Raw genomic sequence first — 26,289 nt, 5'->3', positions numbered from 1 at the left:
AATATGAAACGTGTAAAAATGACTCAACTGCAACATATTTAGTTGTTTTTTATTCTTCTTTTTGACTAAGAAGATCGAAAACGAGCTTCATTATGGCCCGTCATTCTCATATATTCCGATCTAATTTTCGGCAGACACACAGCTGCCATATTTTTTTTACAACATCTGTATTATGCTCTAAGATCTCTTTTCAAAACGTGTGTTGGCAACGCCTACGCACATGACAGGAAAAAAAATCCACATCAAACGTTCTCATCAATATACTGACCACGCGCTTTTTTTCCCTCATCCTCCAGATTCAATAACGTGGTTTCCATCTGCAGCTGTCAGTTGATAATGATCTTGGTTATTGAACTATCTGACATGTGTATTGAATGAGACAACCAGGAACTATTAGGTTTGCATCATTTATCATATGCTTAGAATTTATCAGAAAAATAAGAATTTCAAAAAAGAAGTAAATTAATAAAAAAGAAGGAAACATTGATTTTTAAATTGCCTGCGATGATATGAGAATATACTTGAAGGTTGTATCGTACCCAAATTGAAAAAAATAAAAAAATAAAAAGTAAAAAAATCAATCAACTATAATGAACTGTGGCTGTAGGGCAGGAGTGCACAAACTTTTTGGGCAGAGACATGCGACATTTTGCCGCTCGCGGGCCAGTAATTTGAATGTATAGGAGTGATCACAAGAGCCTGTTTTACGGGACGTTTCCGTAATTATTGCCGTTCAAAGCTTTTCATAAAATATCCCGTTTTTTACACGTATTTTGAACGTGGGTTGCTTGAATTTTATTCCATACTGAAATCAATAATTATAAGACTATTTTCCTTATTTTCCTGATGTATCGATTATTTTATGATAATTACAACACTCTCACACAAATAGTCATACAAATATATTCGTGTCGCATATTCGTTAAACATTATACATACGGGTTTTTTTTTTCGTGTTTCTTTTTTTAAATACCCTCTGTGACCCTAATTTGGTGATTTTTCAGCAATTCTGTTTCGTGGGATGGGACTCCTTGTTGCCACAGTATTTGGCCCGCAGGCAGGAGGTGTGCACCACTACTGTTGGGCATCAAGACGAGCCAATATAAATTTCGTCATGAGTGTTCAACTCCCGTCTAAAACGAGTTAATTCGATGACATAATAATATAGTATTTCAATATTTATTTCGGTTGATAATTGATTGTTCGAGTATCCTCCATTTAATGAATAAAAGTGTTCAGAAAATCATCGTGATCGGCAAAATTCAATTTCCCCAGATTACAGATAATGACGACCAAAAGAGATTCTGTGCTCCATGCAAGATAAGTAAATCCTATGGAGTAGAAGTTAAGATTTTAAATTCCTGTGCTTTCAGCGTCCTCTCTGACTGCTCATTAACAGAATGTGTTCGAAACTTCAACAGACCCCGAAACAACGCAAATGCGTGTCCAGATTATAAATAATTTCCTCATTAGCTTATGTGCGTAATTAAATGGTACTTAAGACACATCCGTGGCAATAGAGCTCTTTATCTTGGACAATCAATTGAGCGTGCGTTGTTTCAAGCGACGAAGGATGCCCGGGTAGTTAGCAAACAAGACAAAGGTTTGGCCGAAATTATTAATTAGCTCTGGGAGGGGCACTCGAGCTTGCAAGCGATAATGTTTACACTTAATTTCTTGGTGGTAGTAAATACAGTGGTCTGTGTTTTGTGTATCGAAAGAGGAACGATGTATCTGCGCTCGAATTTTCCATGAAGCCGTTTTTTTCTTTTCATTTCTTAATTGACACACCAATTGGCTCTTTGTTTGAACTAGAAATGCTTTTATCGACAGTTTTGAGAAAAAAACATATCTTGATAGCATATTTCTTTTCTGGATTTACTATAAAGTAGGGGAGGCAATGGACTAGTTGGCATACAACTTCTTTTTTCAACCGTAGTGGGTTCTCACTGAGTGCTCACTGATGTCACTTACAAACCACCTGAGGGTGTTGCATCACCCATTGTAGTTTCAGTGTAATATGGGAGCTGCCAGAGAGGAAAGACTCTTGCCTAAAGAATCTGCGCCATAGTGGCGTGGTGGTAAGATGTTCGTCTACCACCGTGAAGGTTGTTGTTATAGTCCGGGGTTCGAACCCGAAGGAAGATATAAATAATGTATTTTCCCTTGAGGCGACCACCTATAGAGAGCGCCTTCGTTTCCGTCTCATTAAGGCCCCTTTCACGGGTCCGCATACTCTTTCACACGAGCACTGTGAGCACAACTTTAGGTTGAAATTCGCGCATAAAAACATTTTCTCGCAATTTTTGTAATTATTTTTCTCCTTCACCCCTGATTCAGTGCCCATAGGCAGCCTAGGGGCATTCTTTGGCGGTTTAGTCTGGAGCCCCATAGAATATGGGTCTAAAGATATCTTCATTCCGATCCTCACAAGCAGTCGATGGGAAAAAATGTCTTAAAATATGCTCAAAAGATTTTGAAAAAAAATCTGTCTTTTCGGAAAAAATATGAAAGAAAAATTCCAAAAACATCCAATGTTCGAAAAAGCAAATCCAAAAACATCCAAAACATTCGATGTTCCAAAAAAAAAAAAAAAAAAATCAGGAAATATCAAAGAATTTGCAAGTAGAAAAAAAGGGGAGGGATGGAGACTTTCAAAATGTCTGTGCTTAAAAATATTCACATCACAATTCTGTCTTAGGCCGGGATTAAACTATAAAAGTTTTATAAAAGTTCGTTTATAAAACTTGAAAAATGCAACCAATAGGTCGATCAGCTAAGTTCGCTCGAATGTAACAGATGTGTTTAATGGTTAAATTTTTTCAAGTTTTATAAAATGAATTTTATCAAACTTTTATAGTGTAATATCGGCCTTAGGCCGGGATTACACTATAAAAGTTTTGTAAAAGCTCTTTGATAAAACGTGAGAAATTCAACCATTAAGATCACCGGTTGCATTCAAGCAAATGCAACCGATGCGCCTATTGGTTGAATTTTTCAACTTTTATAAAATATCTTTTACAAAACTTTAAAGTATAATCCCGGCCTTAAGTCCGGATTACACTAAAAAAAATTTATAATAATTCTTTTAAAAAAGCAACTAATAAATTTATAGGTTGCATTTGCAATTTATTAGTTGTTTTTTTCAAGTTTTATAAAATAACTTTCATGAACTTTTTAGAGTGAAATCCCATCCTTAGATTAGTCACTTCTGAAATATAAAATTTCATTTTTTCAGTTTATAGACTGAATATCGAGTAAAATAAACTTGTAGGTATCGGGGAACCACCAAAAATATTCAAGTGCTAGGGTCTTCAAACGTCTTAATCCGGCCCTAAGTGAACACCGTACGTGGATAACGTTGTTTAATAAAAGTATTTTTTTTAAAGTTTAAAAAAATTAAAAGATTAAAAATTTAAAAAAATTAAAAGATTAAAAATTTAAAAAAATTAAAAGATTAAAAATTTAAAAAAATTAAAAGATTAAAAATTTTAAAAAATTAAAAGATTAAAAATTTTAAAAAATTAAAAGATTAAAAATTTAAAAAAATAATAAATATTTAAAATAATATTTCAAACATATTTATATTTTTTAAATAATTTTAAAAATTTAAAAAGAAAAAAAACTAAATTTAAAAGTTATTAAAGTATGTAGTCAATTAAATATTCGTAATGAACAGAACGGCTTATAATTTTGGTCCCGTCAGTGGCTGTTGTTGGCAGGTTTTATTGTATGAAATTGTAAAGTATGGACAAAAGGCAGTTAAATTTGCTATATCTCCATCTGAGAATAAACCTGTTGTCAAAACTTCTATGTGCGGATGCGGAGTCCGCATTTATGTTTTGACACATGCGGACGACGTCTGGACCCGCATGAACATTTCCTAGGTGTGGAGATTTTTCGGCTCGTCTGAAAGGCGCAGTATATTCCAATTGTTAAAACTTCTTCCGGACCCGAATCCGCATGCGCATCCGCTCCGTGTGAAAGACCTCTAATGGCAGTAAATTGCGATATGGCCAGAGTTGGTGAAATAATTGTCTGAAGAGGCGTTGACAAAGAACACGTGTGACATAGAACACATGCCGGAAGTGAACATATGCAAACTTACTAATTTGATATAACCACGCAGCAAAAATGTACGAAAATTATAGCCACGTATATATTCAAGCTAGCGATCGCGCGCGCGACCTACTTTCTTGTTGTACATGAAGCTGGTAACGGCGACTTCCTTGTTTTTCTTTTCTTTTGGTTTTGCGTAGCTTTTCTTTCTACATTCGCTTTTTATTTCAAAACATTCAGTGATTAACATGCACATCATTTTTTTTTCTGCATTTTCGTATTGTAATAAAAGTTTTGTAGTTCTAACTTTATTCCTCAGATCATATTAATCATTATGTCAACTTAAGCCTGTGGTAGTGCTTCGACTTCCTCCACATCTAGGATAAGTTGGTATATTTGAAACACTTTTTGCCGAATTGCGCATACAATTTTAAGTGATATTTTCATCATAAATCTGCAGCAAGGTGTTAAATAGAAAAAAAAATAGAAACATCGCAAAACCTAAGGGCTATGCCAACTTTCTCCAGTCTCTCGTGTCAAGAATTTCACATTTTTTTTTCCAATTCAATTAAGTCTGCTGATTAAAAACACGATAAAAAGTTGTACTCTAGGTTTATTTTAACCAAAATGTGTTTTATTGTTGCTATACACAGCAGTTCTAATAAGACTATTATTTTCAATGTTTCAGCAACTGGTGAAAAATTCCCCTCCGATGACCAAAGGGAAAAGTCTGAGCTCCGTGGTCCTAGGCTGGAAGAAGAACCAGAAGCAAGGATAGGATTTTCCAACAGCAGCGGCACGGAATTGCGGTGCAAAGCGGACGGCATTCCGACTCCGACAATCTGGTGGCAGGCTAGAGACGGTGCAAGAGTTACTGACGTCGCTGGTCTGAGGTACCAGAGGCCTGATGGAAGTCTCGTTTTCCCTCCTTTCCAGAGGGCTGAGTATCGCCAAGACGTTCACGACGCCGTGTATCAGTGCATAGCTTCAAACGAAATAGGCATAGTAATGAGCAGAGAAGTCCATATCAAAGGAGGTAATAATTTTTCAATTAACACTCTCGAAAAAGCGCTTCAATAATCTACAACTGCTTTGTGCGAACGAAATATCGCAAGCTATAAACAATAGCTATAAATATTATGCTCGAGTTCATTAAAATATTGTGTGAAATAAAAACATTATACTAACTTTTTATGAAAGGATGACACGTCACACTCCGCTATCCATACCAGGTTTTTAACAACTTGCTGTTGCGAAGATGAATTTTTGGAAAGAGAGAAATTTCAATTGCATTTGCAGGGAATTCGACCCACGTCCTTTCACCTTCCGGCTGAACGCCCTAGACCACTAGATTACAAAAGCAACGAATCTCTCAATCTTTCCTTGGACCTCGTGTACACTGAAAGAGGCCGTATATGGACGACCGGACCTGACTCAGGCCAAGCTCGCATCTGCTGACGCTGCCACCAGATAGCGACTTATAAAAGGGGATGACGTTACTCTCCACTATCCATACAAGGTTTTTAACAACTGGCTGTTGCGAAGGTGAATTTTTTTTCAACTGCAAAGGCAGTTGAATATTCTCTCTTTCTACAAAATTCATCTTCGCAGCAGCCAGTTGTTAAAAACCTTGTACTATTTTTTCAATTCCTGAACGCACATAAAACTAAATAAAATCTCCATTCATCGTGGGAATCAACGTTCAGGTAGTGTGTGTGTAATCTGTGTCACCACTAATCAAATCTTGAGAAATGAAAGGAACTATTGACTCCGCTTTTTTAGCCAAAACGTTTTCTACTCATATTTATATGTGCTCCAAGATACATTTGAAAATTATTTTTCTGCATTATTTTTAAAATATGTATTTTTATTTCAATCCCAGAAGAAAAGATAATATAGGCTATGTATAGATAATAATTATGCTTATAATCCACATTAAACTATTCACTTATTCCTTAATACATAATCGTAGGAAAAAAGGCTAATTTTATTCGTAGGAAATTATGGTAGTCCGGGTTGTTTTCAGAAACTGAAAGCTATCGTACTGCGTTCACTTTATATATAATTTACCTGTATAAATACGGAAAAAAGAAAGAGAAAAATAAAGGACGGAAAAAAAAACTGTAGATCCTATAATAATGAGATGAACTATAATTTAAGAATTACGAATTTCAAGGGAATGATAAATAAAATTTATTATCATCAAAACCTGTGAAAAACAGGCATCAACTTCATTAAGCACGAGCAACTAATCGAAACTATCCATAACGAAGAGGAGAAAAAAGCATAAGTATGATGAAAAACGATGAATTTATTACACAAATATGAAACACAAGTAAAGGGGGGAGAAATACGTATACGTAAACGATGACACAAAATTATAGAGAAGGAAAAAAAAAAAACGTAGTAAAATTCAAAACAACAGTATTTTCCTGCAGATAATCCATGGATGCAAATTTCACTTTGTTGAAGAAAACAATCGTTGAACAAACCAGAGGAGCATATAATCTGCATACAAAAATTTCATTCACCAGTAATGAAATTGTTTGGAAAGAAAGGGCTTGTTCGTAATGTTTTGTACCGAAAATACCGATTTTTTTTTTCATATCTATGCTGCATTTTCAAATCTTAAAAAATATATTTTTTTTCAAAAAGCAATTATTAAATATTTGTGTTTATTCCATCCCCTCTCAGAAAAAAAAAACAGCAGATCATATCGTATAAAACTCAGTGACGTATAAAAATCGCAGAGTATGTATTTCAATCATCAATAATGTAATCTTACAAAAAGAAATTGCTTTGTTTTGATGAGGTTTTTCAAAGAAAATACCGATTTTTTTCACATAATTTGAAAATCTTTAAAAAACCATTTTTTTAAATAGTTTTTAAATATTTATTTTTATTGTTGCACCATCCTTAAATAATTAGAAATACATGGATCTGCGATAGCGACTGCGTATGTTACGGTAAATGTGATAAATCGGATATTATGCATAATAACCAGGTATTATGCATATCTACCAATCGTTTTGGTAAGTTTGAATTTTTTTTTCATTACGTTTCCGGCGAATAAGCACAATATCCACGCGTCGTTGTTAAATTTGATAAACACTAAAACAATTGTCTCTTTTTTTTGACCGGAGATTATTCATAATAACCAAGCGTCGTTGGTAAATTTGAGAAGTAAAAATAAACTTCCAAATGAGTCTAGTATCTGTGATTATTTTATAGTCGGATCCCGGTATAATGATAACAAATTTCCCGATCATACCCCGTTACAATGGCAGAATACATGTATGAATTATCATGCATAGTTTATTATATAGTACGATTTATCATGCTTACCAACGACGCGGGTATTATGAATAATCGCAGGTAAAAGTAAAAAAATGTACTTATTTAATTTATCTCAGACGCTTGAGTACTATGAATAATCACCGGTTAAAGTGATTAATTTAGTAAAATTTATCAAGTTTACCAACGACATTTGGACACTGTGCGTATTCGCCGGTATAAGTGATAAATTTGGGGACATGTATGAAACTTTCCAAAATGCTCGGTGATTATGCATGATAACCGGATTTATATATCCTATGTATCAGAGGTTCTCAAACTTTTTCGATTCTCGGCGTCCTTGATGAATCAAGATTTCTTCATGTGTGAAATTCCAACACTTTTATTTTTACAAATTAGTCAATTCTGATTTATTTATATCATGAGGGATTAATTAATAGAATATAGTTATAACATCAATAATGTTTGTATTGGTTAAGTAAAACACATTTTAGGTCACACAAATATGTATGCAACAAATTTTAATGAGCGTGATATATATGATATCACTGAGATGGATGAGCCAGTTGATCAACATAATTACTCAAATCGCGGAATTAAACAAGACGCAACTACCCTAATTTCTTTTTCTACGTCGATTTTCTCACGATATTTTAATTTTGTGACTGCGAGCGACTAAAATCCAGTTTCACACAACTAAGATCCAATGGAATTAAAACTGTCTGAGCTTTCGCACTTAGAAGTGTGTGATTATTCATCTTTCACTGACAACCAGGACACAATGCTAAACTTTGTTTTTAATGAATTTCCGCAAGACAACCCAATCAGACTCTCTCCCCCTACAGCAGTAAGTTCAAACGATGCAGTGTCAATAAATTGATTTTGAAACCATGCAAATTTATCGGGATCATCATTTTGAAAGTACAGGCTGTCCATAATTAAAAGACCCTATTCTGAAGTAGCCTATATAGGTAAAACCAGTCATCAGAAAAGTCTGAAATTTTGTGGAGGACTTCATGAAGTAGAGGGAATTTGTTTCAGAGCAAAATAAGTATTTGTTATGTCGCCACCAGAGGGCGTTTTGTAAAGAAATGGCACATTTAGGCAAAAGTTTACAATTTTAACAATTGTTACTGCAACAAAACATGTTCCACATGATGGGCATCATTTTCAGATGCCATGTGAAATCGTAAGATGGCATGTTCCACAACTGACCGAAGTGTGTGCGTTGAAATGTTCAGCACGTGGCGTAAAATGCTGCCTTTAAGGTCAGATAAAGTTCTTGGATTGTCACGACTTACCAGACGTTACAAATGCCCCCTAAAACCAAAAATCGCATGGATTAAGGTCCGGGGATCGGGCCATAGATTAGGGAACCGCCGGCTGATGACACGTTCTTCTGTAAAATGTGTTTTAAGAACATCCTTAACACACACTGCAATGTGTGGAGGAGCTCCGTCTTGCATAAAGATTGTGTCTGCAAGGCAGTGACGTGCTTGCAGAGCCGTAACAATTTCGCTTTGTAACATTACAGACCGTCCATGTACGGTTCCGATCAGTACACACGAGATCAAAAGAAAGATTGAGATATTCGTTGCCTTTGTAGTCTACTGCGTTCACCCGGAAAGTGAAAGGATGTGGGCTCGATTCCCCGCGAGGGAAGTTGCATTTTCTCTTTCCTAACTATATCTTCACTAGCCAGCTGTTAAAAAAAAACACCTTCGTATGGAGATAGCGGAGTGACATCATCCTCGGATAAGCTTAACGTCTCGACCAATGGAATATAAATACAAATATGTAAATGGAATTATGAACAGTAGTTAATATCTCGCTGGGCCCCTGTGAGGGGGCCAAGGTGCTTACTTTGAGATTCCCTGCCATGTATCGTAACATATGCATTATCTATCACAAAAAATATATTCACAAGATATGTTGATGGAGTTACGCAGAAAATTTATGATATCAATAATTTTTAATTTCCAAACCATAGCTTATTATTTGCTGTATTGATTCGATGAAATTTATTAGAAGATATAATGTTTTAATATATATAATAGCTGGAAAAATGTCTAAACACCGTGAATAAATGAAATAAAATGTTTCAAAAGCGAAGTAGAATAAAATCCAATTTATTAGATCCTTCGAGTGAAGTAATGTAATGTATATCCCAGAACGAAGATGGTGCGCAGTAAAAAGATCAAACTTAATATTTTCGTTTTACTTATGGAGAAAAGGAACCTCGCAGACTTATTAAATTGACACAGGATGCGTAAGTAATGCAAATATTGGTTTGCCCTCCCCCTCTAGTCAGGTCTAAAATGTACGATATATTACTGATACAATATCACTCGAAATAGAAAGCAACAACACTCTTTTCACTCTAACAAAGATTTTACGGATGCCTAAGTAATTGATATTGCAAGAGTTTTCGCATCTGATTCTTTCACGAAATATTTTCTCAAGCAACGGGATTGTTTTATTGGTTTAATGCAAGTGCGGTAACATATTTATTCGAATATTAAATTGAAATTTAAATCACAGCCATTATGTATTTTTTCTTCTTCCGAGTTGAATACTATCCTTGCCCGTATGACTTTTATAAGACAAGCACACGCACAAACTTCATACTTTCATATTATATGCAATCGGAGCATTCGTGTTCCGATTAAATTTTCAAGTGATGCTAATTTCTTGATGTGTGTATCATAGAATCGAATTTTAAGGTCAAAGTATCCAAGATCTAGAGTGTGTTTGAATCAAGAGACGCAGTTTGAAGGGGCTTTGCGCCCAAGTGGCGTGGTGGTAAGATGATAATCTACCGCCATGGAGGTTGTCGTGAGGTCCCAAGTTCGAACTGGGGGAATAATATCGATAAAGTATTTTCCCTCAATGAGCTTGAGGCGACCACCGAGATTCACGTCTTCACTTCCACAACAACTCGTTAATGGCAGCAAAATTGCTGAGTGGTGATATAGCCGGAGGTGATGTGTGGTGAAGTAGGAGCTGTTGCTCAAAATCGAAAATAGCGATATTTTTTTTCTAGTGCGAAAGATACTATACAAAGAAACTGGCATTATAAGAATGAACACAAAATTCACTATATTGTACAATATGGAAGATTAACCGATGACTAAACGATTTTGGATAAATTCGAAACGGATGAACATGTTTGAATCAATATTCGTAAAGTTCCGCATATATTTCGTATGGAACAGACTATTCTTTAGTGATTCCAGAAAACTTTCTAGGATCGACCGATTCACAAAATGTTGTCCTTTTTAATCCGTGCTTCTTTAATCTTTGAATTGGCAAGCACTGAAATATCCAGAGGAGAACATCTTTGAGGAGGTTGGTTATACTTAGATAAATGAGTTACACTGAATGTAATTGAATAAAAATATATATATATATATTGTCAATAACCAATGTATAGATACCTGACTTTGAATAGTATAAAAATACCATTTATTGTTTTTCAACTTACTTTTCTATCATTGTTTAAGAATGCACAGCAATATGTATTTTCCACACATTGTATTTCCCTCTAAAATTAAAGATTCAAGAATCATTCTTTCTTGATTTATATAGAAATAGGAAACAGCGCGGTATACCTGTTAGCAATTCTGATTAGTAAAACCTCTTAAATAGCTCACAAATAAAAATCTAATGTTTAGGAGTTGCTTAGAAGCATCAATGCCTAAACGAGCTCAACGTATAAAATGTCTTTACTTGAAAAATATAAGAACTCGTGTTGCTTGAGTGAGCAACGCTAGTTCTTAGAGCAACACTGCCAAAGAAAGGGTTAAATTGATTTCTAAAATTATTCTTTACACACACAATTTAATTTCAGTTATTTTACCATCATATACGTTCAGTTTTTAAGTTTATAATCATGTTTCTTCCCCTGTGCTCATCATGTCATGAAATGAGGAGCTTATTTTCAAAAGGGAACACTTCCGCTTCTAACGTACAAAGTGGCAACGTATTTCTGCTGAATGCGTTTGGTTTTCTAGAAGGATAATTGAATGCTATGCTTTCTGATCAACGTTCAAGAGGGTTATCCACAATGAAATCTTGAAAATGTTTCGTTTTAAAAGAAAGTTAGTGGAAATGTTGAACTTGATTACAATTTTAGCTGGTCAAGTCTGACAAATTGGAAATTTCTACGTCATCTGTTGTTTCCAGAACGTTTTAACCAGCCTTGAGAGGCACCCATACTGCCCTCTCGTCAATAACATAACAAATACGATCATTCTGCAGTGTAATCTCTCATAAGGGATACTCTCATTAGCGGAGACCTCCACTGCCGGACAAAATTTTGAATTACATCGAAGGGGAATCAGTGTACCCCACCATCCTAGCTGACACTCTTCTATGGTGGAAAAAATTGTCGGTCCCACGGGTGTCCGTTATCGAGAGGTCAGTTATCAAGAGTTGAAAAATACCGAAATGAATGAACAAAGTATATATGTTCACTTTTGATAGTAATTTCTTTACAACTTTATATTGTGATTTCTACCAAAATTTATCCCGTTTGGATAATCCCGGCTACATTATCTGACAGTTTATCCCAAAGATCCACACATAAACCATTAGAAAGTGCATTTCAGCAAAGAACTGGAAATGTTCCCTTTTGAAAATAAGCTTCTTATATATTATTCATTGTGCATTAAATAATAATGAAGAAATCGGTGTTTTTGTGAATGTAAACATAGTTTTGGATACCAGTGAATAACTGTTGGACTACACATTGGGAAATATAAACATTTAATACAGTTTATAAAAAGATACGTATATAAATAAATATTTAACTGCAGAATTAAGTATTCCTTTAGCTGAGAAGTGCAAGGAGCTGTAATATCACTTTCTCTTTAGGGATCCGAATTCACACGTGCGTATCCATTGCAGTGTTCAGCTTAAAATCTGATATTAGGAAAAGTAACGAATTTCGCGAGTGAAATTCTTATCCCGCGAAAGCTAATAGAAAATCAACCATGCATTCCACGTGGAGAAAAAAGAGGTGGAGGGAATGGAGAAATGCAAATCAGAGGAAAAGAGATTTGGTTGCCACGCCCTTATATCTCTCACTCCTCCTCCATCTCACCAACTTAGAATTTATAGCATGCTTATTCATTCGAATTATTAGCCGTCGGATTTTTACGACCTGAAAGATAAGGAGCTGGGAGAAGTTGGAAAAAATAAGTAAGAAACGGTTTCTTCTCCCTTGAAAAAAAAAATGATTTTCCCATGATTCGATTTCGATGATGAGCCATTTTAGAATTCCTAACAGTATATTGGTTCTTCTTCCCATAATTTTGCGGTTCAAGTACTTTTACGGTAATTTCAATTTTGTGTCCTGAGGGCTGTCTGCGGCTTGTTCATGCGAGTATTTCGAGGCTCGGAGGCAAAATGTCTCGCCTCTTCTTCCCGTTTCAGACCGATAACTGGTTAAATCTCCACAACCTCCAGAGACATTTTTTTTATACTCCGAAATTTACACGGCGACGTACTATGCGTGTGAGTGGTGATGATGTTGAAGTGGATGTGACGTTGCCAGAAGTTCGACAACGTCGAACATTCATGGAGAATTTCCGTAATGTTCACAATTAAGCAAACGAGGCTTGCATTGCGAAAATGTGATGTCGTTATACTTTTGGGGATTACTTTCAGACTTGTAAACGCTTCTGGCAGTTTTTTTAATGATCGTCATCTATCAACATTTCAAGAAACGAGAAAAATTTCACTTTTTTTTTTTTAAACTTATTTTCTCGTAGATCCAGTTGGTTGAAGTAATGTCGCGATTTCGGTAACAACTCGCTAATTTTCTTCTCCGAAAATTTGCAATTTTCCCAACCTAAAAATAGAATTGGAGAAATCTCTAAGGATTCCATTTCAGCGCAACTTTGTTGAGCATCGAAAATTTGTAAGTGAATTAACGATTTATTCTTGTGTGATCCTATGAGTTTGAATTTTTGTGCTTTGAGAGCATTTATTGATAATACGGCGGGGAACTTTAAATACGGGTCGATAAGAACTTTAAATACTGGTAAAAATTACATTGCTATTTTCGCACACTGCTACATCGCCGAAAAAAAAATATTGTCAGATGGTGGAGTATCATCAAACACTATTATATCAATGTTTTGTGATATGGTTGTGTTAATTAGTGTTAAAAAAATTTTTTGTATGAATATTTTAGATAAAATAAACCGAAAACCATATTGATAGCTTTGATAGCTATGAATATTTTTTGATAAACTATTCGTATAATCTGATTTTATAACTATTTTGCGACATATTATTACATCAACGTTCATGAAATATTGTTGCATCGACGATTGTTGTATACGCCATAGATTCAAGTATTCTTATAAGTTACACTGACACTGTTTAGAGAGACTAATAAAATCATTCTAGATCTTATTAATATCAAAACTGTGTCCAACAACCATCTCTAATAATGTTTCATAACAATAGCATATTCCATCGGGGTTTTTGCAAAAAATGCTCTGTTTAACTCAGTTGGAAATGGTTAGTTGGGTCCTTTTTGTACGTTTTATAGAGGTCGGTGGATCAACTATTGTTACAAAATATTTAATTTATATATTAAATATATATGAAACACCTGTTGCATGAAATATACTTAAAAACACTGTTTTATGAAATACTTTTACACTGTTGGATCAAGCACTCTTTTTAAAAAAATATATTATTAGACCAAATACTGCTTTCTTAACACTGGTGGATCAAGTATTGTTGAAAAATACTTTTCGATCAAGCATTGCTATAAAACACTTTCACGCCCGCGGATCAAGGATTCTCATGTTCGATCACCCACTGTTGGATCAGCTATTGTTATAAAAGACTTTTTTTGTTAATCAACTAGTGTTATGGAACACCGTTTAAACGCAATTACAATAGTTAACAACTGATTGGAATGCAGTAATGTCCAACTGAATCAGACATTGTTGGATTGCTTGACCATTGTGTAAAATATAATACAATTATTAACGAAGAATTTATATCGTGCATCAAACTATAAACCATAATTTAACAGTTAAAATTTCTTAACGTCATAAACAATGTTAAATTTACATTTTCGTTGGATCGGGGTCTGAAATAAAATACTGTCGCATTGAAAAGGTTTTATTGGGAAAATTATTCAGTAGAATTGGCAAGTGAAATGTATGAGAGATAATTGAGATGATGATTAATAATAATGTTAAAAAAAATATACATTTCTATTTTTCCTGATTGGCAACCGATTAGCTTCCATGCTAATGGGTCGAAAAATGGCTAATCATAAAAAATGCATATATCTGAGAATCTTGCTTTAACAGTTACATATTAGCGCATGCAAATTTGGTTTCTTTGGCGAAATTTTAGAGTTATCGTATCTTTCCAACACCATCAATAGCAGAAGACCTTTGCTCGAACCTTTGACGTCACTGAATAAGTCCATTTCATCTGTAGCCATTGGATACAGTAGCCTGACGCACTCGATATCTTTACCTTTTTTGCAGTATATCCAATGACTATAGGTGAAATGAGCTTCTTCAGTGACGTCACGAGCTTCGCACGGTGTCTCTCTGCTATAGATGGTGTTGATCTCTCTGTGTTATCTAGTTCCTATCAAACTTTGATGCACCAATGCTACTACACCGACTTAAAACATAGTGAATATTGCAAATTTGTACATTTTCCAAAATTACGGTTCTCTTCCTCTTTCTCTCTCGTTTCAGTTGTGCAACAAAAGTTTTCACCTCAAGTGTACGATGACTACGTGATTCGGGGAAACACCGCTGTTCTACGTTGTCATTTGCCTTCCTTCGTTCGTGAATATGTCGAGCTTGAAGCTTGGATAAGGAACGATGGTGAAGCACTCATATTCAAGGCGAATGAAAACAAAGGTGAGCGAGCTGCGTGTAGACTCATCCCCTAATTTGTTTATAGATTTGCACTGAAAGGCAAAAATTGAGGAAAAATATAGTTGTCTGGTATAGATTGAATGATCAAAAAATTCCCTTCCATAGGGTTACCAATGAAGCATCTCGATCATACGAAGAGAAAAGGTGGGGTTAAATATATTTATTCCGTCTAATTCCAGACCGAGATGCATCGCTCTTGTAAAGGAACAGGTGACGTTAATGAGTTATTCTTACAGCATAATACTCCTTGCCGAAGTGTTTACGGCAGAGCCTGGGTATTTCACGATTTCTCCAGTTCTCCAGCATAATACTCCACGCATAAACCTCGTTGTTTCCAGCATTGCATCCACGTACTAACGTTCAAAGACGGCGCACCAGGCAACTTCCGAACATTTTGTAGAAGAAATGTCTAGTTCATTGGACGACGCGGCTTTCTTTCGATCATTTGTGGTATGATGGCCCTGGTTAAAAGATTAAAAATGAAATTAGTTTTCGAAATTAATTTCTGTTTAAGAGTCTTTATATTAAATGTGTCGCAGCTTTTCACCAAAGCATTAATTTAATTGACGTGACGTAAATTGCTTTCCATTCCTCTCAAATACTGTGGAAAACAAAAACAAACTTTGCAGGTGCTCATTCTCTCTAATAAGCGTCGGAGGCAAGTTTATTATGATTTAATCTCCTTCCTAAATTGGCAATGGCAACCATCGAAGAACTTTTCTTTTAGAACAGTGTGCCAGTCCGTCTCTAGCTTCTGCCAGATTAAATGAAGTGATAGTAAAACGATCGAAGAATGACAGTCTGACGGCAGACACTGACGGACGAGGAAGCTGGAATGAAAATCTGAATAGTTAAATAGCGGGGAAGAGAGAGACAGGAGCGATAGGAGAGTCGCTAGACATGCAGAATGAAATTGCATGCTTTATGCAAGACGGTTCCTATCTCTTTGGACCCCTTCCCCGTTTAAATTAAAACGTGAGACCGTTTCATTGCCAATGCAGTTCTAATTAGCTGCTGGCGTAGCTTTAAATCCGATTCCCAATTTCGGTTCCAGATAACTCTCCGGAATCTTCAGTGCATGTGCTGGCGTGCGTGCACGTGCCAATGAGAAAGATGGAGGATCAGCGAGGGAATGCGTACCGAATGGGTGAACATGTCTAAGTGGGGAGAGGTGAAGGGAAAATGGAGAAGGATTTTCCCATCAAATGCACGGGAGAAGGCGGTGGAATAGAATGACAGGTTTACACTAGGGGCAAAGTCTCGTCGGCATCAGCGACGCTCTCATTCTCCAGAATGAGAAGCGTTATCGGCGATTGATTAGAAAGCATTGTACCGAATTTCTCCGACTCTTCCCTTCCTTTTGCGCAACCAGACATCCAGACTCGTTTCAACGGAAATTGTTAGGGAATTACTTTTCGAAGACCCTTTTCTGAAGGAAATTTGAGAATGTTAGGGAAGTTCAACTCATAATGTCAAATTCAATGAGATGAAAGGAGAGAGAGTGAGAGATGCACTGCGATCGGATTTCCTTGCGTCAATTTATGCTGCTTCTTCCTAAGCGACACGATTCCGTTTTACAGTTTTCAGCACACACATTGGTTTTCATTTCCATTTCAAAGTATGAAATGTAATTAATATGTATCATTTCTGACATAACATGGGGGAATTCTATAGACTACTTAAATTTGTTATATGTGGGATTTATACAATTCAAAGAAGTATTTGAAGCTTATATCTTATGATACATGGAAATAGAGTGAATAATAATAGGAATAAAATTGTGGCAGATGAAAACTTCATTCACTTCCTTATTTACAAGAAAATACTACCTTAGAATAGGGGTTCTCAACATGAGTTTTTCGGGGAAACCTTAATGGTTATAAGGCGGTTCAGCGGAACCCGTAATGGTTATAAGGCTGTTCAGCGGAACCCGTAATGGCAATAAGGTTGTTCAGCGGAACCCTTGATAATGAGGCTGCTCTACGCAGCTCAAAAAAATATTTGAATATTTATCCAAAAACAAATTGTCCCTACTGCCGTCTCAACGGCATCAATGTCACTGGGCAAAATGAAAGAGGGCTTAAGTACCACCTTAGGGTCCCTAAGAGCTGCATAATGTATCGTTTTGTTGTGTTTAATGATGTTCAGATGATGACAATTTTCGCAGTAAAGTAATTAATTAAGAACAATGGACAATGGTTATTTTCTTCTCAAGCAGTTCGATACCTGTCTGAATATCTATGGAGAATTTTCCTAAAGAACACAAGTGTCTTCTTTTTTTGCCATTGAATGCATTCTTCTACTCCGCCACACTACCAGATATACATATTCATCCGTCTAAATAAATTCACTTTAAAATCGGGTTACATTCATAATAATATTTGGCTTGTTTTGAATTTTTATTCACAGATGACTCGTACAGTATGTTGCCAACTGGTGAACTACTTCTATACAGGGTACAAGACAGAGAAGCGCTCGGAAGTTTCCGATGTCGAGTGAAACACCGACTCACTGGTGAGATAGTAACGAGCGCATCAGCTGGCAAGATTGTCGTTACGGGTAAATATCAGAGTGCAACTTAAATTAAATGAAAAATAATAGATAAACACCATCCACACATGCTTTTCAATAGCATCATACGCATTTTTCAGAGCCACACTCACCGATGGCTCCAAGGATAGCATTCGGTATGTCACAGATCCGTGGAATGGAAGGCAGTAAAGTCCAGATGCCTTGCGTCTCTCAAGCTCAACCACCTCCTATTTACAGGTATTAGAACTTTAAAAACGTAAGGATCGGTGATATTAAAAATTAATTAATTAAACTCTACATTTGCTCTTCAAGGAAACTGACCATTTTTTGAATCTGATTAATTAAGTTTATAAAATTCGATCTATTCACCACAAAAGTTATTCAATACTTGCTAATTAGAATGAAAACAAGCGTTAGTTGCTAATCATAAATCTTTCCATTCTTTGCATAGTTAGGATTGATGAACTATTGTCTGTCAAAGGGAATAACAAAACACCATATTTTTTGAATAGAAAAACAAACGTTAGAAAAAAAAACAGTGAAAATGTAAAATAGAATTCAATTGAAAAAATGAATTATAGGGATACAAAAGATATAATTACATACTGTGTTATACATACGTATTCTTAATGATAGGGTAATTTCTTTTTCGCAGATAATGGACAGAAAGGTTACCACGACCAAAAACTAATGAATAAAGAATTAATTGTATTGAGAATCCATTTATCTAAGAAATTATATACAGGTATCTACTGTAAATCTAAGCACCGTAAAAAATAAAAATACTTTGCATACAGAAAAGAAAAAAAATAGAAATAAGCACTTTGGAAAATATAGCGTTATCGGCACAACATCAGTGTCTTTTCGCAACCAATTACTCCCAGACCTGAAAAAGAGAAGTAAAATGGGAAAGAAATAATATGTATAAAAAAAAAAAACAAATACATAGGAAAATCAGCATTTTTGCACTCTCGATGTATGTTATTTCAGCCCCTCCCCTTTTTAGGTTTCTCAGATCTTTCTCTTCCGTTTGCTATGCATTTTTTACACACTTTCTGCTTCTTATTGGCGAGATATTTCAACAATTCGGCAAAAAATAGGGAAATTTTACAAATTATTCGCAATTTGATCCTTTATAACTATTCCAAATTCTCATATATACTTTTTACTATTTATTCTTGTTACGTAATTAAACAACTACAAAACAATACATCGCTTGATTTGTTTACTCGTAGGGAAGCAGAGTCATACACTAATTTCAGTGCACGCGCGTCTAAGTGCTGGCTACCTCAAATTGGCAGCCATCATGTTTGTGGTTAAGATGTCAAAAATTTCCAGAATATTATTTTAGGTCCGTGTTTTGTTTTCTTAGCTATATATTTTATAAAGATATTTAGAGTTAGATTTGCTAGATCTGTTAAATTGTAAAAGTGAACATTATAAAATGTAAACAAAAGCGTGGAAGTTCGTGGGGAAATCGTGTGAATCGTTTTTCCTCACAGTGGTCCGTATAACGAATTTAGCTGGAAATTATTTTTTTATCTTTAAAACTAGTGCATATGTTTTGAAAATTCTTTGTTATCCACATCAAAAATATACATCCCCACAGGCTGAGAGGTATGAATGAATAATGATTGCATTCGGTAATTTTAAAATATTTTCAACACGGTTACCACATTTTCTATTTTCTTGCAATTCTTTGCGTTTTAAAGCCCGAATTAAATTTTTTTTTAGTTATTACTCATATTTGTTATTAATTTCATTGATTATACTCAGAACTAAGAAGTTGAAATAAACAATGATAACAAAGTACTTTTAACAAAATGCCACAGTCTAAATACTTCTTTTCGGAGCACTTAAATCAATTCATAATACTTAAATGATGTACATAATGCATAGTAAATAATGCTTAAATCAATACATAAATTAAGCTTTCAATTCATAGAGCTTTCGTTTTCCTTATAACACAACACTTCAAATATAAACTACGTGAAATCACAAAACACAATTTATATTTTTAGATTCAGATTATCGATCACATATTTCACGTTAGAATGAAATTTAAAAAAAAAAAAAAAAAAAAAGACAGACCACTGATTATTGAAAATGAACAAATATATACTCATAGTGAACACTTAAAAAATACATTATTTATTGTTTAAATCGATTTAGTCTTACGCAATTTTTTCCACAAATTAAAAAATTTACACAAAAAAAAAAAAAAAATCCGCCAGAAGCGAGTCTGGTTTTAAAATTCATCTAAAGCGATAGTGAAGCTTCGTATCGTAATTTTGCGTTGATTGGATGGTCTGACATTAGCTTGTACTGCATAGCAGAGCCAGTTCGTGCTGTTCTTCTTCAAAAGACTTTCTTCCCTAGGATTCACGCTCTTCTAGCCAATGTGTTGGACAATTCTCCGAGTTCTGCTTTGTTCTTTGTTGGAATATTTTCCATGGCTATTGTTTATTGTTTCTAATCACGACGAACTCTTTTCGAGGAAACATGAATTTATGATTTTAAATTTTCTAAAAGTTGACTGAAGAAATGTTTTTATATTCATATGAAATATAATACTTTTAAGTTCGAGGGAATGTTATAAATAATGTGTTTGTTGATTTTTCATCAAAGATATCTTTGTACTTTCTAAAATCAAGCCCAATCCACCACATTATCACTATGCGAGTTACACATAAGTTGATTTAAAATATATATATATATATTTCCAGAAAACGGGCAGCTACGGGTGGCAATGAATCATATAACATGTTCACCCCCAACATATGAAACACCTGAAAAGAAGTTTAACGGTGGGACAAAGATGGAATTTCTTTCGTTAGTCACTTTTTCTGCTCAAAACTACTGAAAGAAAGCAAAATTCGAGTACTATTTCCTAAAACAGTTTATTCTTCGCGGAGCTGAAAAGACAAACTATCGAAAATAAAATAAATTAAAAATGAATGGCAAAAAGAGATTTGCGGTTTCACTCAAACACAACGGAGTAATAAGCTAAGAAATTTAAGTTTTTCATCGCATTTCCTCTGAAAATTCCATTTGAGTGAGGTATCATCCTACTCTGACCCCCCCCCCCCCACAGTGCTCACCGATGTATATAGAACAAGTATCATCAAATAAAAACACCTCAAGATACACCAGACATTTGTCTACACACTTATATATATATATATATATATGGTTTTCTCTCGATGCGAAAACTTAATTGTTTTGATTTTTTAAGCTAATTCCGTGATTTGGACCCGCTGTGCGCCTTACTGACCCTACTTGTAAGACGTTTTCCGTCAAAAAATAATAAAACTCTGCATTTGCTCATCAAGGTGTATTGAATCTGATTAATTAAGTTCATAAAATTCAATCCATTAACGAATAAAGTGGCTGAATACCTACTAATTAGAATGAAAGAAGCCTTAATGCCTACATATAAATCTCTTTTATATTGTCTGAGTAATTAAGGTTGATGAACTGTCTGTCAAATAGAACAGCAGACAATCGTATTTTGAATGGGAAAACAAACGTAAGAAGAAAAAAAATGAAGTGTAAAATAGAATCAAATTGAAAAAAGTATAAAGGGGGGGGGGGAATACAAAAGGTATAATTACATACTGTCATTCATACGTATTCGTAATGATAGGCAAATTTCTCTTTCGTAGTTAATGGACGAAAGGTTATCATAACCAGGAAACTAATGAATAAAGAATCAATTGCATTCAGAATCCATTTATCTAAAAACTTCTATATAGATGGCTACTGCATACCTAAACACCGGAAAATAGGAATTACTTTTGCTTAGAGAATGAAAAAAAAATAGAAATGAACACTTTTGAAAATATAATATCATCGGGACATCTTGAGCCTCTTCACAACCAATTACTTCTACACCTGAAGAAAAAAGGAAGAAAATGGGAAAGTAATAATATATATACAAAAAAAAAAGAACAAAAGACATAAGGAAATCAGCATTTTTGTTCAGTCATATCCTCGGGATCATTATCTGCATTATGGAAAGAAAAAAAAGAAAGAAAGAAAGAAAAGGCCATCAGGAGATTAAAGAATGAAATTGAGGCTGAACAGTAACAATTTTCAAAGTAATTTGTAACTAGCCTTGAGTAATTCACGAAAAAAAAAAAGAAGAGAAAATCATTAAGGAAAAAGAGGATGTTCAAGGCTTCGATTAGTTACAGATGAAGGGAAAGAAAATATTCTATGCTTTAAAAAAAATTCAATTTTTATTTTCAGTAATATTCACTGCATCGAAAATTTACAATTTTTTTCCCCCCTTCACGGTAGTTTCTTGGATGGAAACGAACAAGAGAGCGAATTTTAATTAAATCGATGAGATGTTCTTGAGTCTATAACCCCTCCTTTTTTCACTCATGAACTGCTCCCGCTTCTCTTGAATTATGAACAGGAGAATATTTCAGTTTTTTTTTGTAAGTTCTTTTTTCGAGCTTTAGGTAAAGGAAACTCATATTTAATAACCAGTAACGAAAAACGAATATCGATTAAAAATTAAAAAAAGAAAGATAAAAGAGGATAGAAGAGAAAGAGAAGGGGAAAAAAATAGGCTTTCATCGTTTTTAGCACATTTCCGGAAATTTAATTAGGAGTTAGTTCAGTATCATGCTTGGAGTATTTTTTTTTTCCTAAGTTAAACTACTGTATTAGAACATATATACATACATACATTCTTTTTTTTTCCTTATATATTTTTTTTTCGTTTTATTTTTTCAGAAAAAGGTAATACAATGTTAATGAAAGTGATAGCGTTTGAATAAGAATTTTTTTGTTCTCTCTCGTTAGATTTTGAAGTATTAATTTTCGAAGAAATATGTTTATGACGGCGCTGTCAGTTATAGCTGCTAATGTCATAAAGCGTTACTTGATAGTAAATTTCTTTGGAGATTGTTATCTCGAGGTACATGATGAATAATTGATTGAAAAATCTGATTTTTGGATATAAAGACATTTTTACGTGCATATAAATCAAATTCATAATCTACTTTGATATAATATAATATTTGTTTTTTTTTAAATCTAAACCATTATTTTTTATGTTTATTATTTTTAATAATACAAATGCCAGAACAGGCAAATGCCCAACGAGGAATGAAAAAAAGATGCTCATAAAAAATGAATGTCAGTTATATCAAAATACAGCAACACAAAATAATTGCAATTATCACTAAAAACTGATAATTACGCTGAAATATAATTCACTGCGCCATAAAAAAAATTATGGTTGTCTTATCTAAGTATGGATAGCTACATTATTTATTGAAATATTAATTCGTCCCAAGACGAGATGTTCTTGAGTCTATAACCCTAACGCTATTTATAATATACAGCTACTCCAAATTGTTTGTACGGCAGATATCTCTGCAACATATTTGACTTTAGAAACATACTTTCATTTACAAGAAGTTTCAAATGACGGGCAGTCATTTAAAATCTCAAACATTATCTGTAAAAAACGTGAATAAATTAACTTTTTATACAATAGCTCCTGTATGCTGAAATCCCAATTATTCATATATAGGTCCTGCTCTAGAAAGTTATTTGCGAAAAATTACATATTTCTAAACGTAATATTTATCGAGATATCAAATATATAACATCACTATGTTTTGACAAATTATCAGTGGGTTGGCAAGTTTTCGCTGGCTCAAAAGTTGTCATTTTTAGGGACAATATTTTTTATAAAGAGAACTTTTCATAAATGAACTCAAGGGACTTTACATAAATAAGCTCAACCATTTAATTTTTTTTACTCACAATAGTTTGTAATTCTATTTTCCGACAATTACAGAATTTTTACGACTTTTGAATTTATTTTATGTTCCAAAATTTGTGAACCACACCCTCATTCATTGGTGACAAATGCTGAAAACTTCAAACATATCTCGTTAATATTGCATTTAAAATTATGCACATTTTTATGAATGACTTCTAAGAGGAAACACAAGCCCATTGGAAGGTTTGGAAGGTTTAGGTCACAGGGCTTTATAAAAAAAATGATTTTTTTCTATTTTTGTATGTATAAGAGCACTTGGAGAATTTAAGACATTTTGAGTAACAGTGCGTGATTTGAAAACTTTTCGTAATTCAAAGTATGTTTCTATAGTCAACAGTTGTAGAGATATCTGCTATGCAAAAAAAGCTCTAGGCAGTTTCTATAACATGAAACGCTTTCAAAGCTTAATTCATCCTGACCTAGAATACGCGGTAGGGTGTCGGAGACCCCGACCAGCTTCAGAAGGGTAGAGACTTGGCTGAAGGGGTGCGAAGAAGAGCAACTAGACCACTGGCAGGTATGCAAGACTTGAGGTATTAAGAAAGACTTGACTCGTTGAATACGATTTCTTTGGAACAACGTAGCCGTCGTGGAGATATGATGGAAGTATCTAAGATTTCCAAAGGGGAGAATATCTCCTGTAATATTGCATTTAAAATTATATACATTTTTATCATGATCATGAAATGTTACGCCATCTTTCAAATGATTCGACTCGGGTACATCAGATTCGATGAGTTAGGGAAATATTCTAAGTTGTGTCACAGAGTATTTTTCTTCCAACAGGGTTGTAAACCCATGGGATAGCTTACCTTCGGATGTCGTGAATTTCCCCACGATAGACACCTTCAAGAGGAAATATATTAGTTGTATTTTTCTGGCTTATAGTCGTATTACTTTTTCTGGCTTATTATTTCTGGGTAGCTGTAAGGCAACCATAATTTTATGGACTTTTTCCTAATACTATTCATTTTTATTTCTCCTTTTTTTTCCAGCCACCTTGTTGGAAAATTTGCCTGTTGTGGTTTCTGATTCTGTGTTTGTATTTGTAAGAAAATAAGAAACAAAACCAGTCTTATGAAAGATAGACTATGATATTTCTTCTCAGGTGGGTTAAAGAGACTCTGACGGGATTGATTCCAGTAACAGATGATAACAGGAGAGTGAGAGTTATTTCAGGGACATTGGAAATAAACGATGTCCGTTTATCGGATGGAGGTAAATATCAGTGCATCGTTAAGAACCTGATGGGAGAGAAAAGAACGGATACAGTACTTCTTGTTACAGGTGAGATACAGAAAATTATTTTTACTTAGGTGCAGGATTATCTTAATTGATGATAATGGCTCCAAACGGGTGATGGATTAAAAGAAATGACAATTTTATTTTGAAGCAATTTTTCCTACAAATAGGAAATATGATTCCCTGAGTATTGATAGCGTGGTTGTGGCCACGCTGGCTCCCCCTATTCTGAGGGGAATGACAGGAAAATGTATAAATACGTTTGGATACCGAATAAGAATTCACTATAATAATTATTATTGACACATTCAGTGATAAGAATAATACGACTTAAATAATAAGAATTATTTGATATAAAAAAGAAATAAATAAAACATTTGAAATCATTCATTTTTTTTTTGTATAGATACGTTTAGGAAACTGTGCTCAGGAGAAATGTGCATTATTTAACAATTGTCAAAGTTCCTCTCGGCTGCACAATGAACAGGATTCCAACATTGATTGAATACTGAACGCTACCATAAGCCAACATATAACACGTCAGCCAGCATATACCTTCACGCCAGCATAAAAACGCTGTGCATTCGCTGTAGCCGTTTCCCATCCATTTACTGGGCACTGCGTTTCAAAGAAGGGTCCTATGATGAACAAACCTGTGAACCCCCACCACTGCCACTTTTGGGGAATGCAATGGTTTCTTCGTGTACTCACGTGGATTAGACGTCGCCCAGATGCGACAGTTATGGGTATTAATGTCGCCATGAAGCGGAAAATGAGCTTCATCTGTCCACAAGATGCTCAAGACCCAGTTGGGACTCTGTAGAAAGCTCATCTCGCAAATGATTCCCTCTGTACCGTATCCGCTGGTAAAAGTTCATGACATGACTGCAATCAGTATGGGTACAGATCAAGGATTCTATGAATAATATTGCGTATCAAGGATGGTGGTAAGCTCAAGCGTCTGGCAGCTTCACTAGCACTGCTGGTTCCTGCAGCTGATTCGGATGCTAACGCTTCCATTTCTGCTGCAACACGCGGCGAACATGCCTTCCTTAAGCATGGTCGTCCGGCTTTTACACGATCCTCCAGCGTTCAAGTTTCCTCAAACCGCTGAACAAGTTTTATGATGCCTGTTGCTGTTAAAGACACTTTTCCAGTCCTCACATTACGCAAGGCAATGGTCGCTGATTCCTCGTTCACATAAAACAATTTCACCAACAAAGCTTTATCCTTCGCACTAAGCATCCTTTTCCACATACACTGTTTACAAGGTGAACTGATTATGGATTAGGAGCGCAAGTTTTTGTAACCGTCTCACTTGCATATTTCCATCTATGTCACTCGTACTAGCGTCATCTATCGGCAGTTTTATGAGTTACTTTTTCCCTGTCAAAAAAATCCCGTGACCTGCAAAACCCTGCCTAACGT

The 26,289-nt window shown here is 34.7% G+C and overlaps 1 protein-coding gene across 4 annotated transcripts in view; it reads left to right on the top strand.

Annotated features, from left to right (window-relative positions):
* Positions 1-26,289, top strand: part of LOC149078990 (cell adhesion molecule Dscam1-like) — a 134,843-nt gene that overhangs the window by 30,448 nt on the left and 78,106 nt on the right. For all 4 annotated transcript variants that reach the window (XM_089241234.1, XM_089241236.1, XM_089241235.1 and 1 more), the window contains exons 2-6: positions 4,748-5,095; positions 15,096-15,263; positions 17,691-17,840; positions 17,933-18,050; positions 24,728-24,906. In XM_089241234.1, coding sequence (XP_089097360.1) covers positions 4,748-5,095; positions 15,096-15,263; positions 17,691-17,840; positions 17,933-18,050; positions 24,728-24,906 — 963 coding nt within the window. The remainder of the gene's footprint in view (positions 1-4,747; positions 5,096-15,095; positions 15,264-17,690; positions 17,841-17,932; positions 18,051-24,727; positions 24,907-26,289) is intronic.

Source organism: Pholcus phalangioides, unplaced genomic scaffold (assembly GCF_987345545.1).
Source record: "Pholcus phalangioides strain wild (caught in Gottingen) unplaced genomic scaffold, Ppha-v1.0 ptg000013l_1, whole genome shotgun sequence".
NCBI classification, from domain to species: domain Eukaryota; kingdom Metazoa; phylum Arthropoda; class Arachnida; order Araneae; family Pholcidae; genus Pholcus; species Pholcus phalangioides.
Note: the sequence above shows the minus strand (reverse complement) of the source record. Positions and strands in the feature narration are given on the sequence as shown.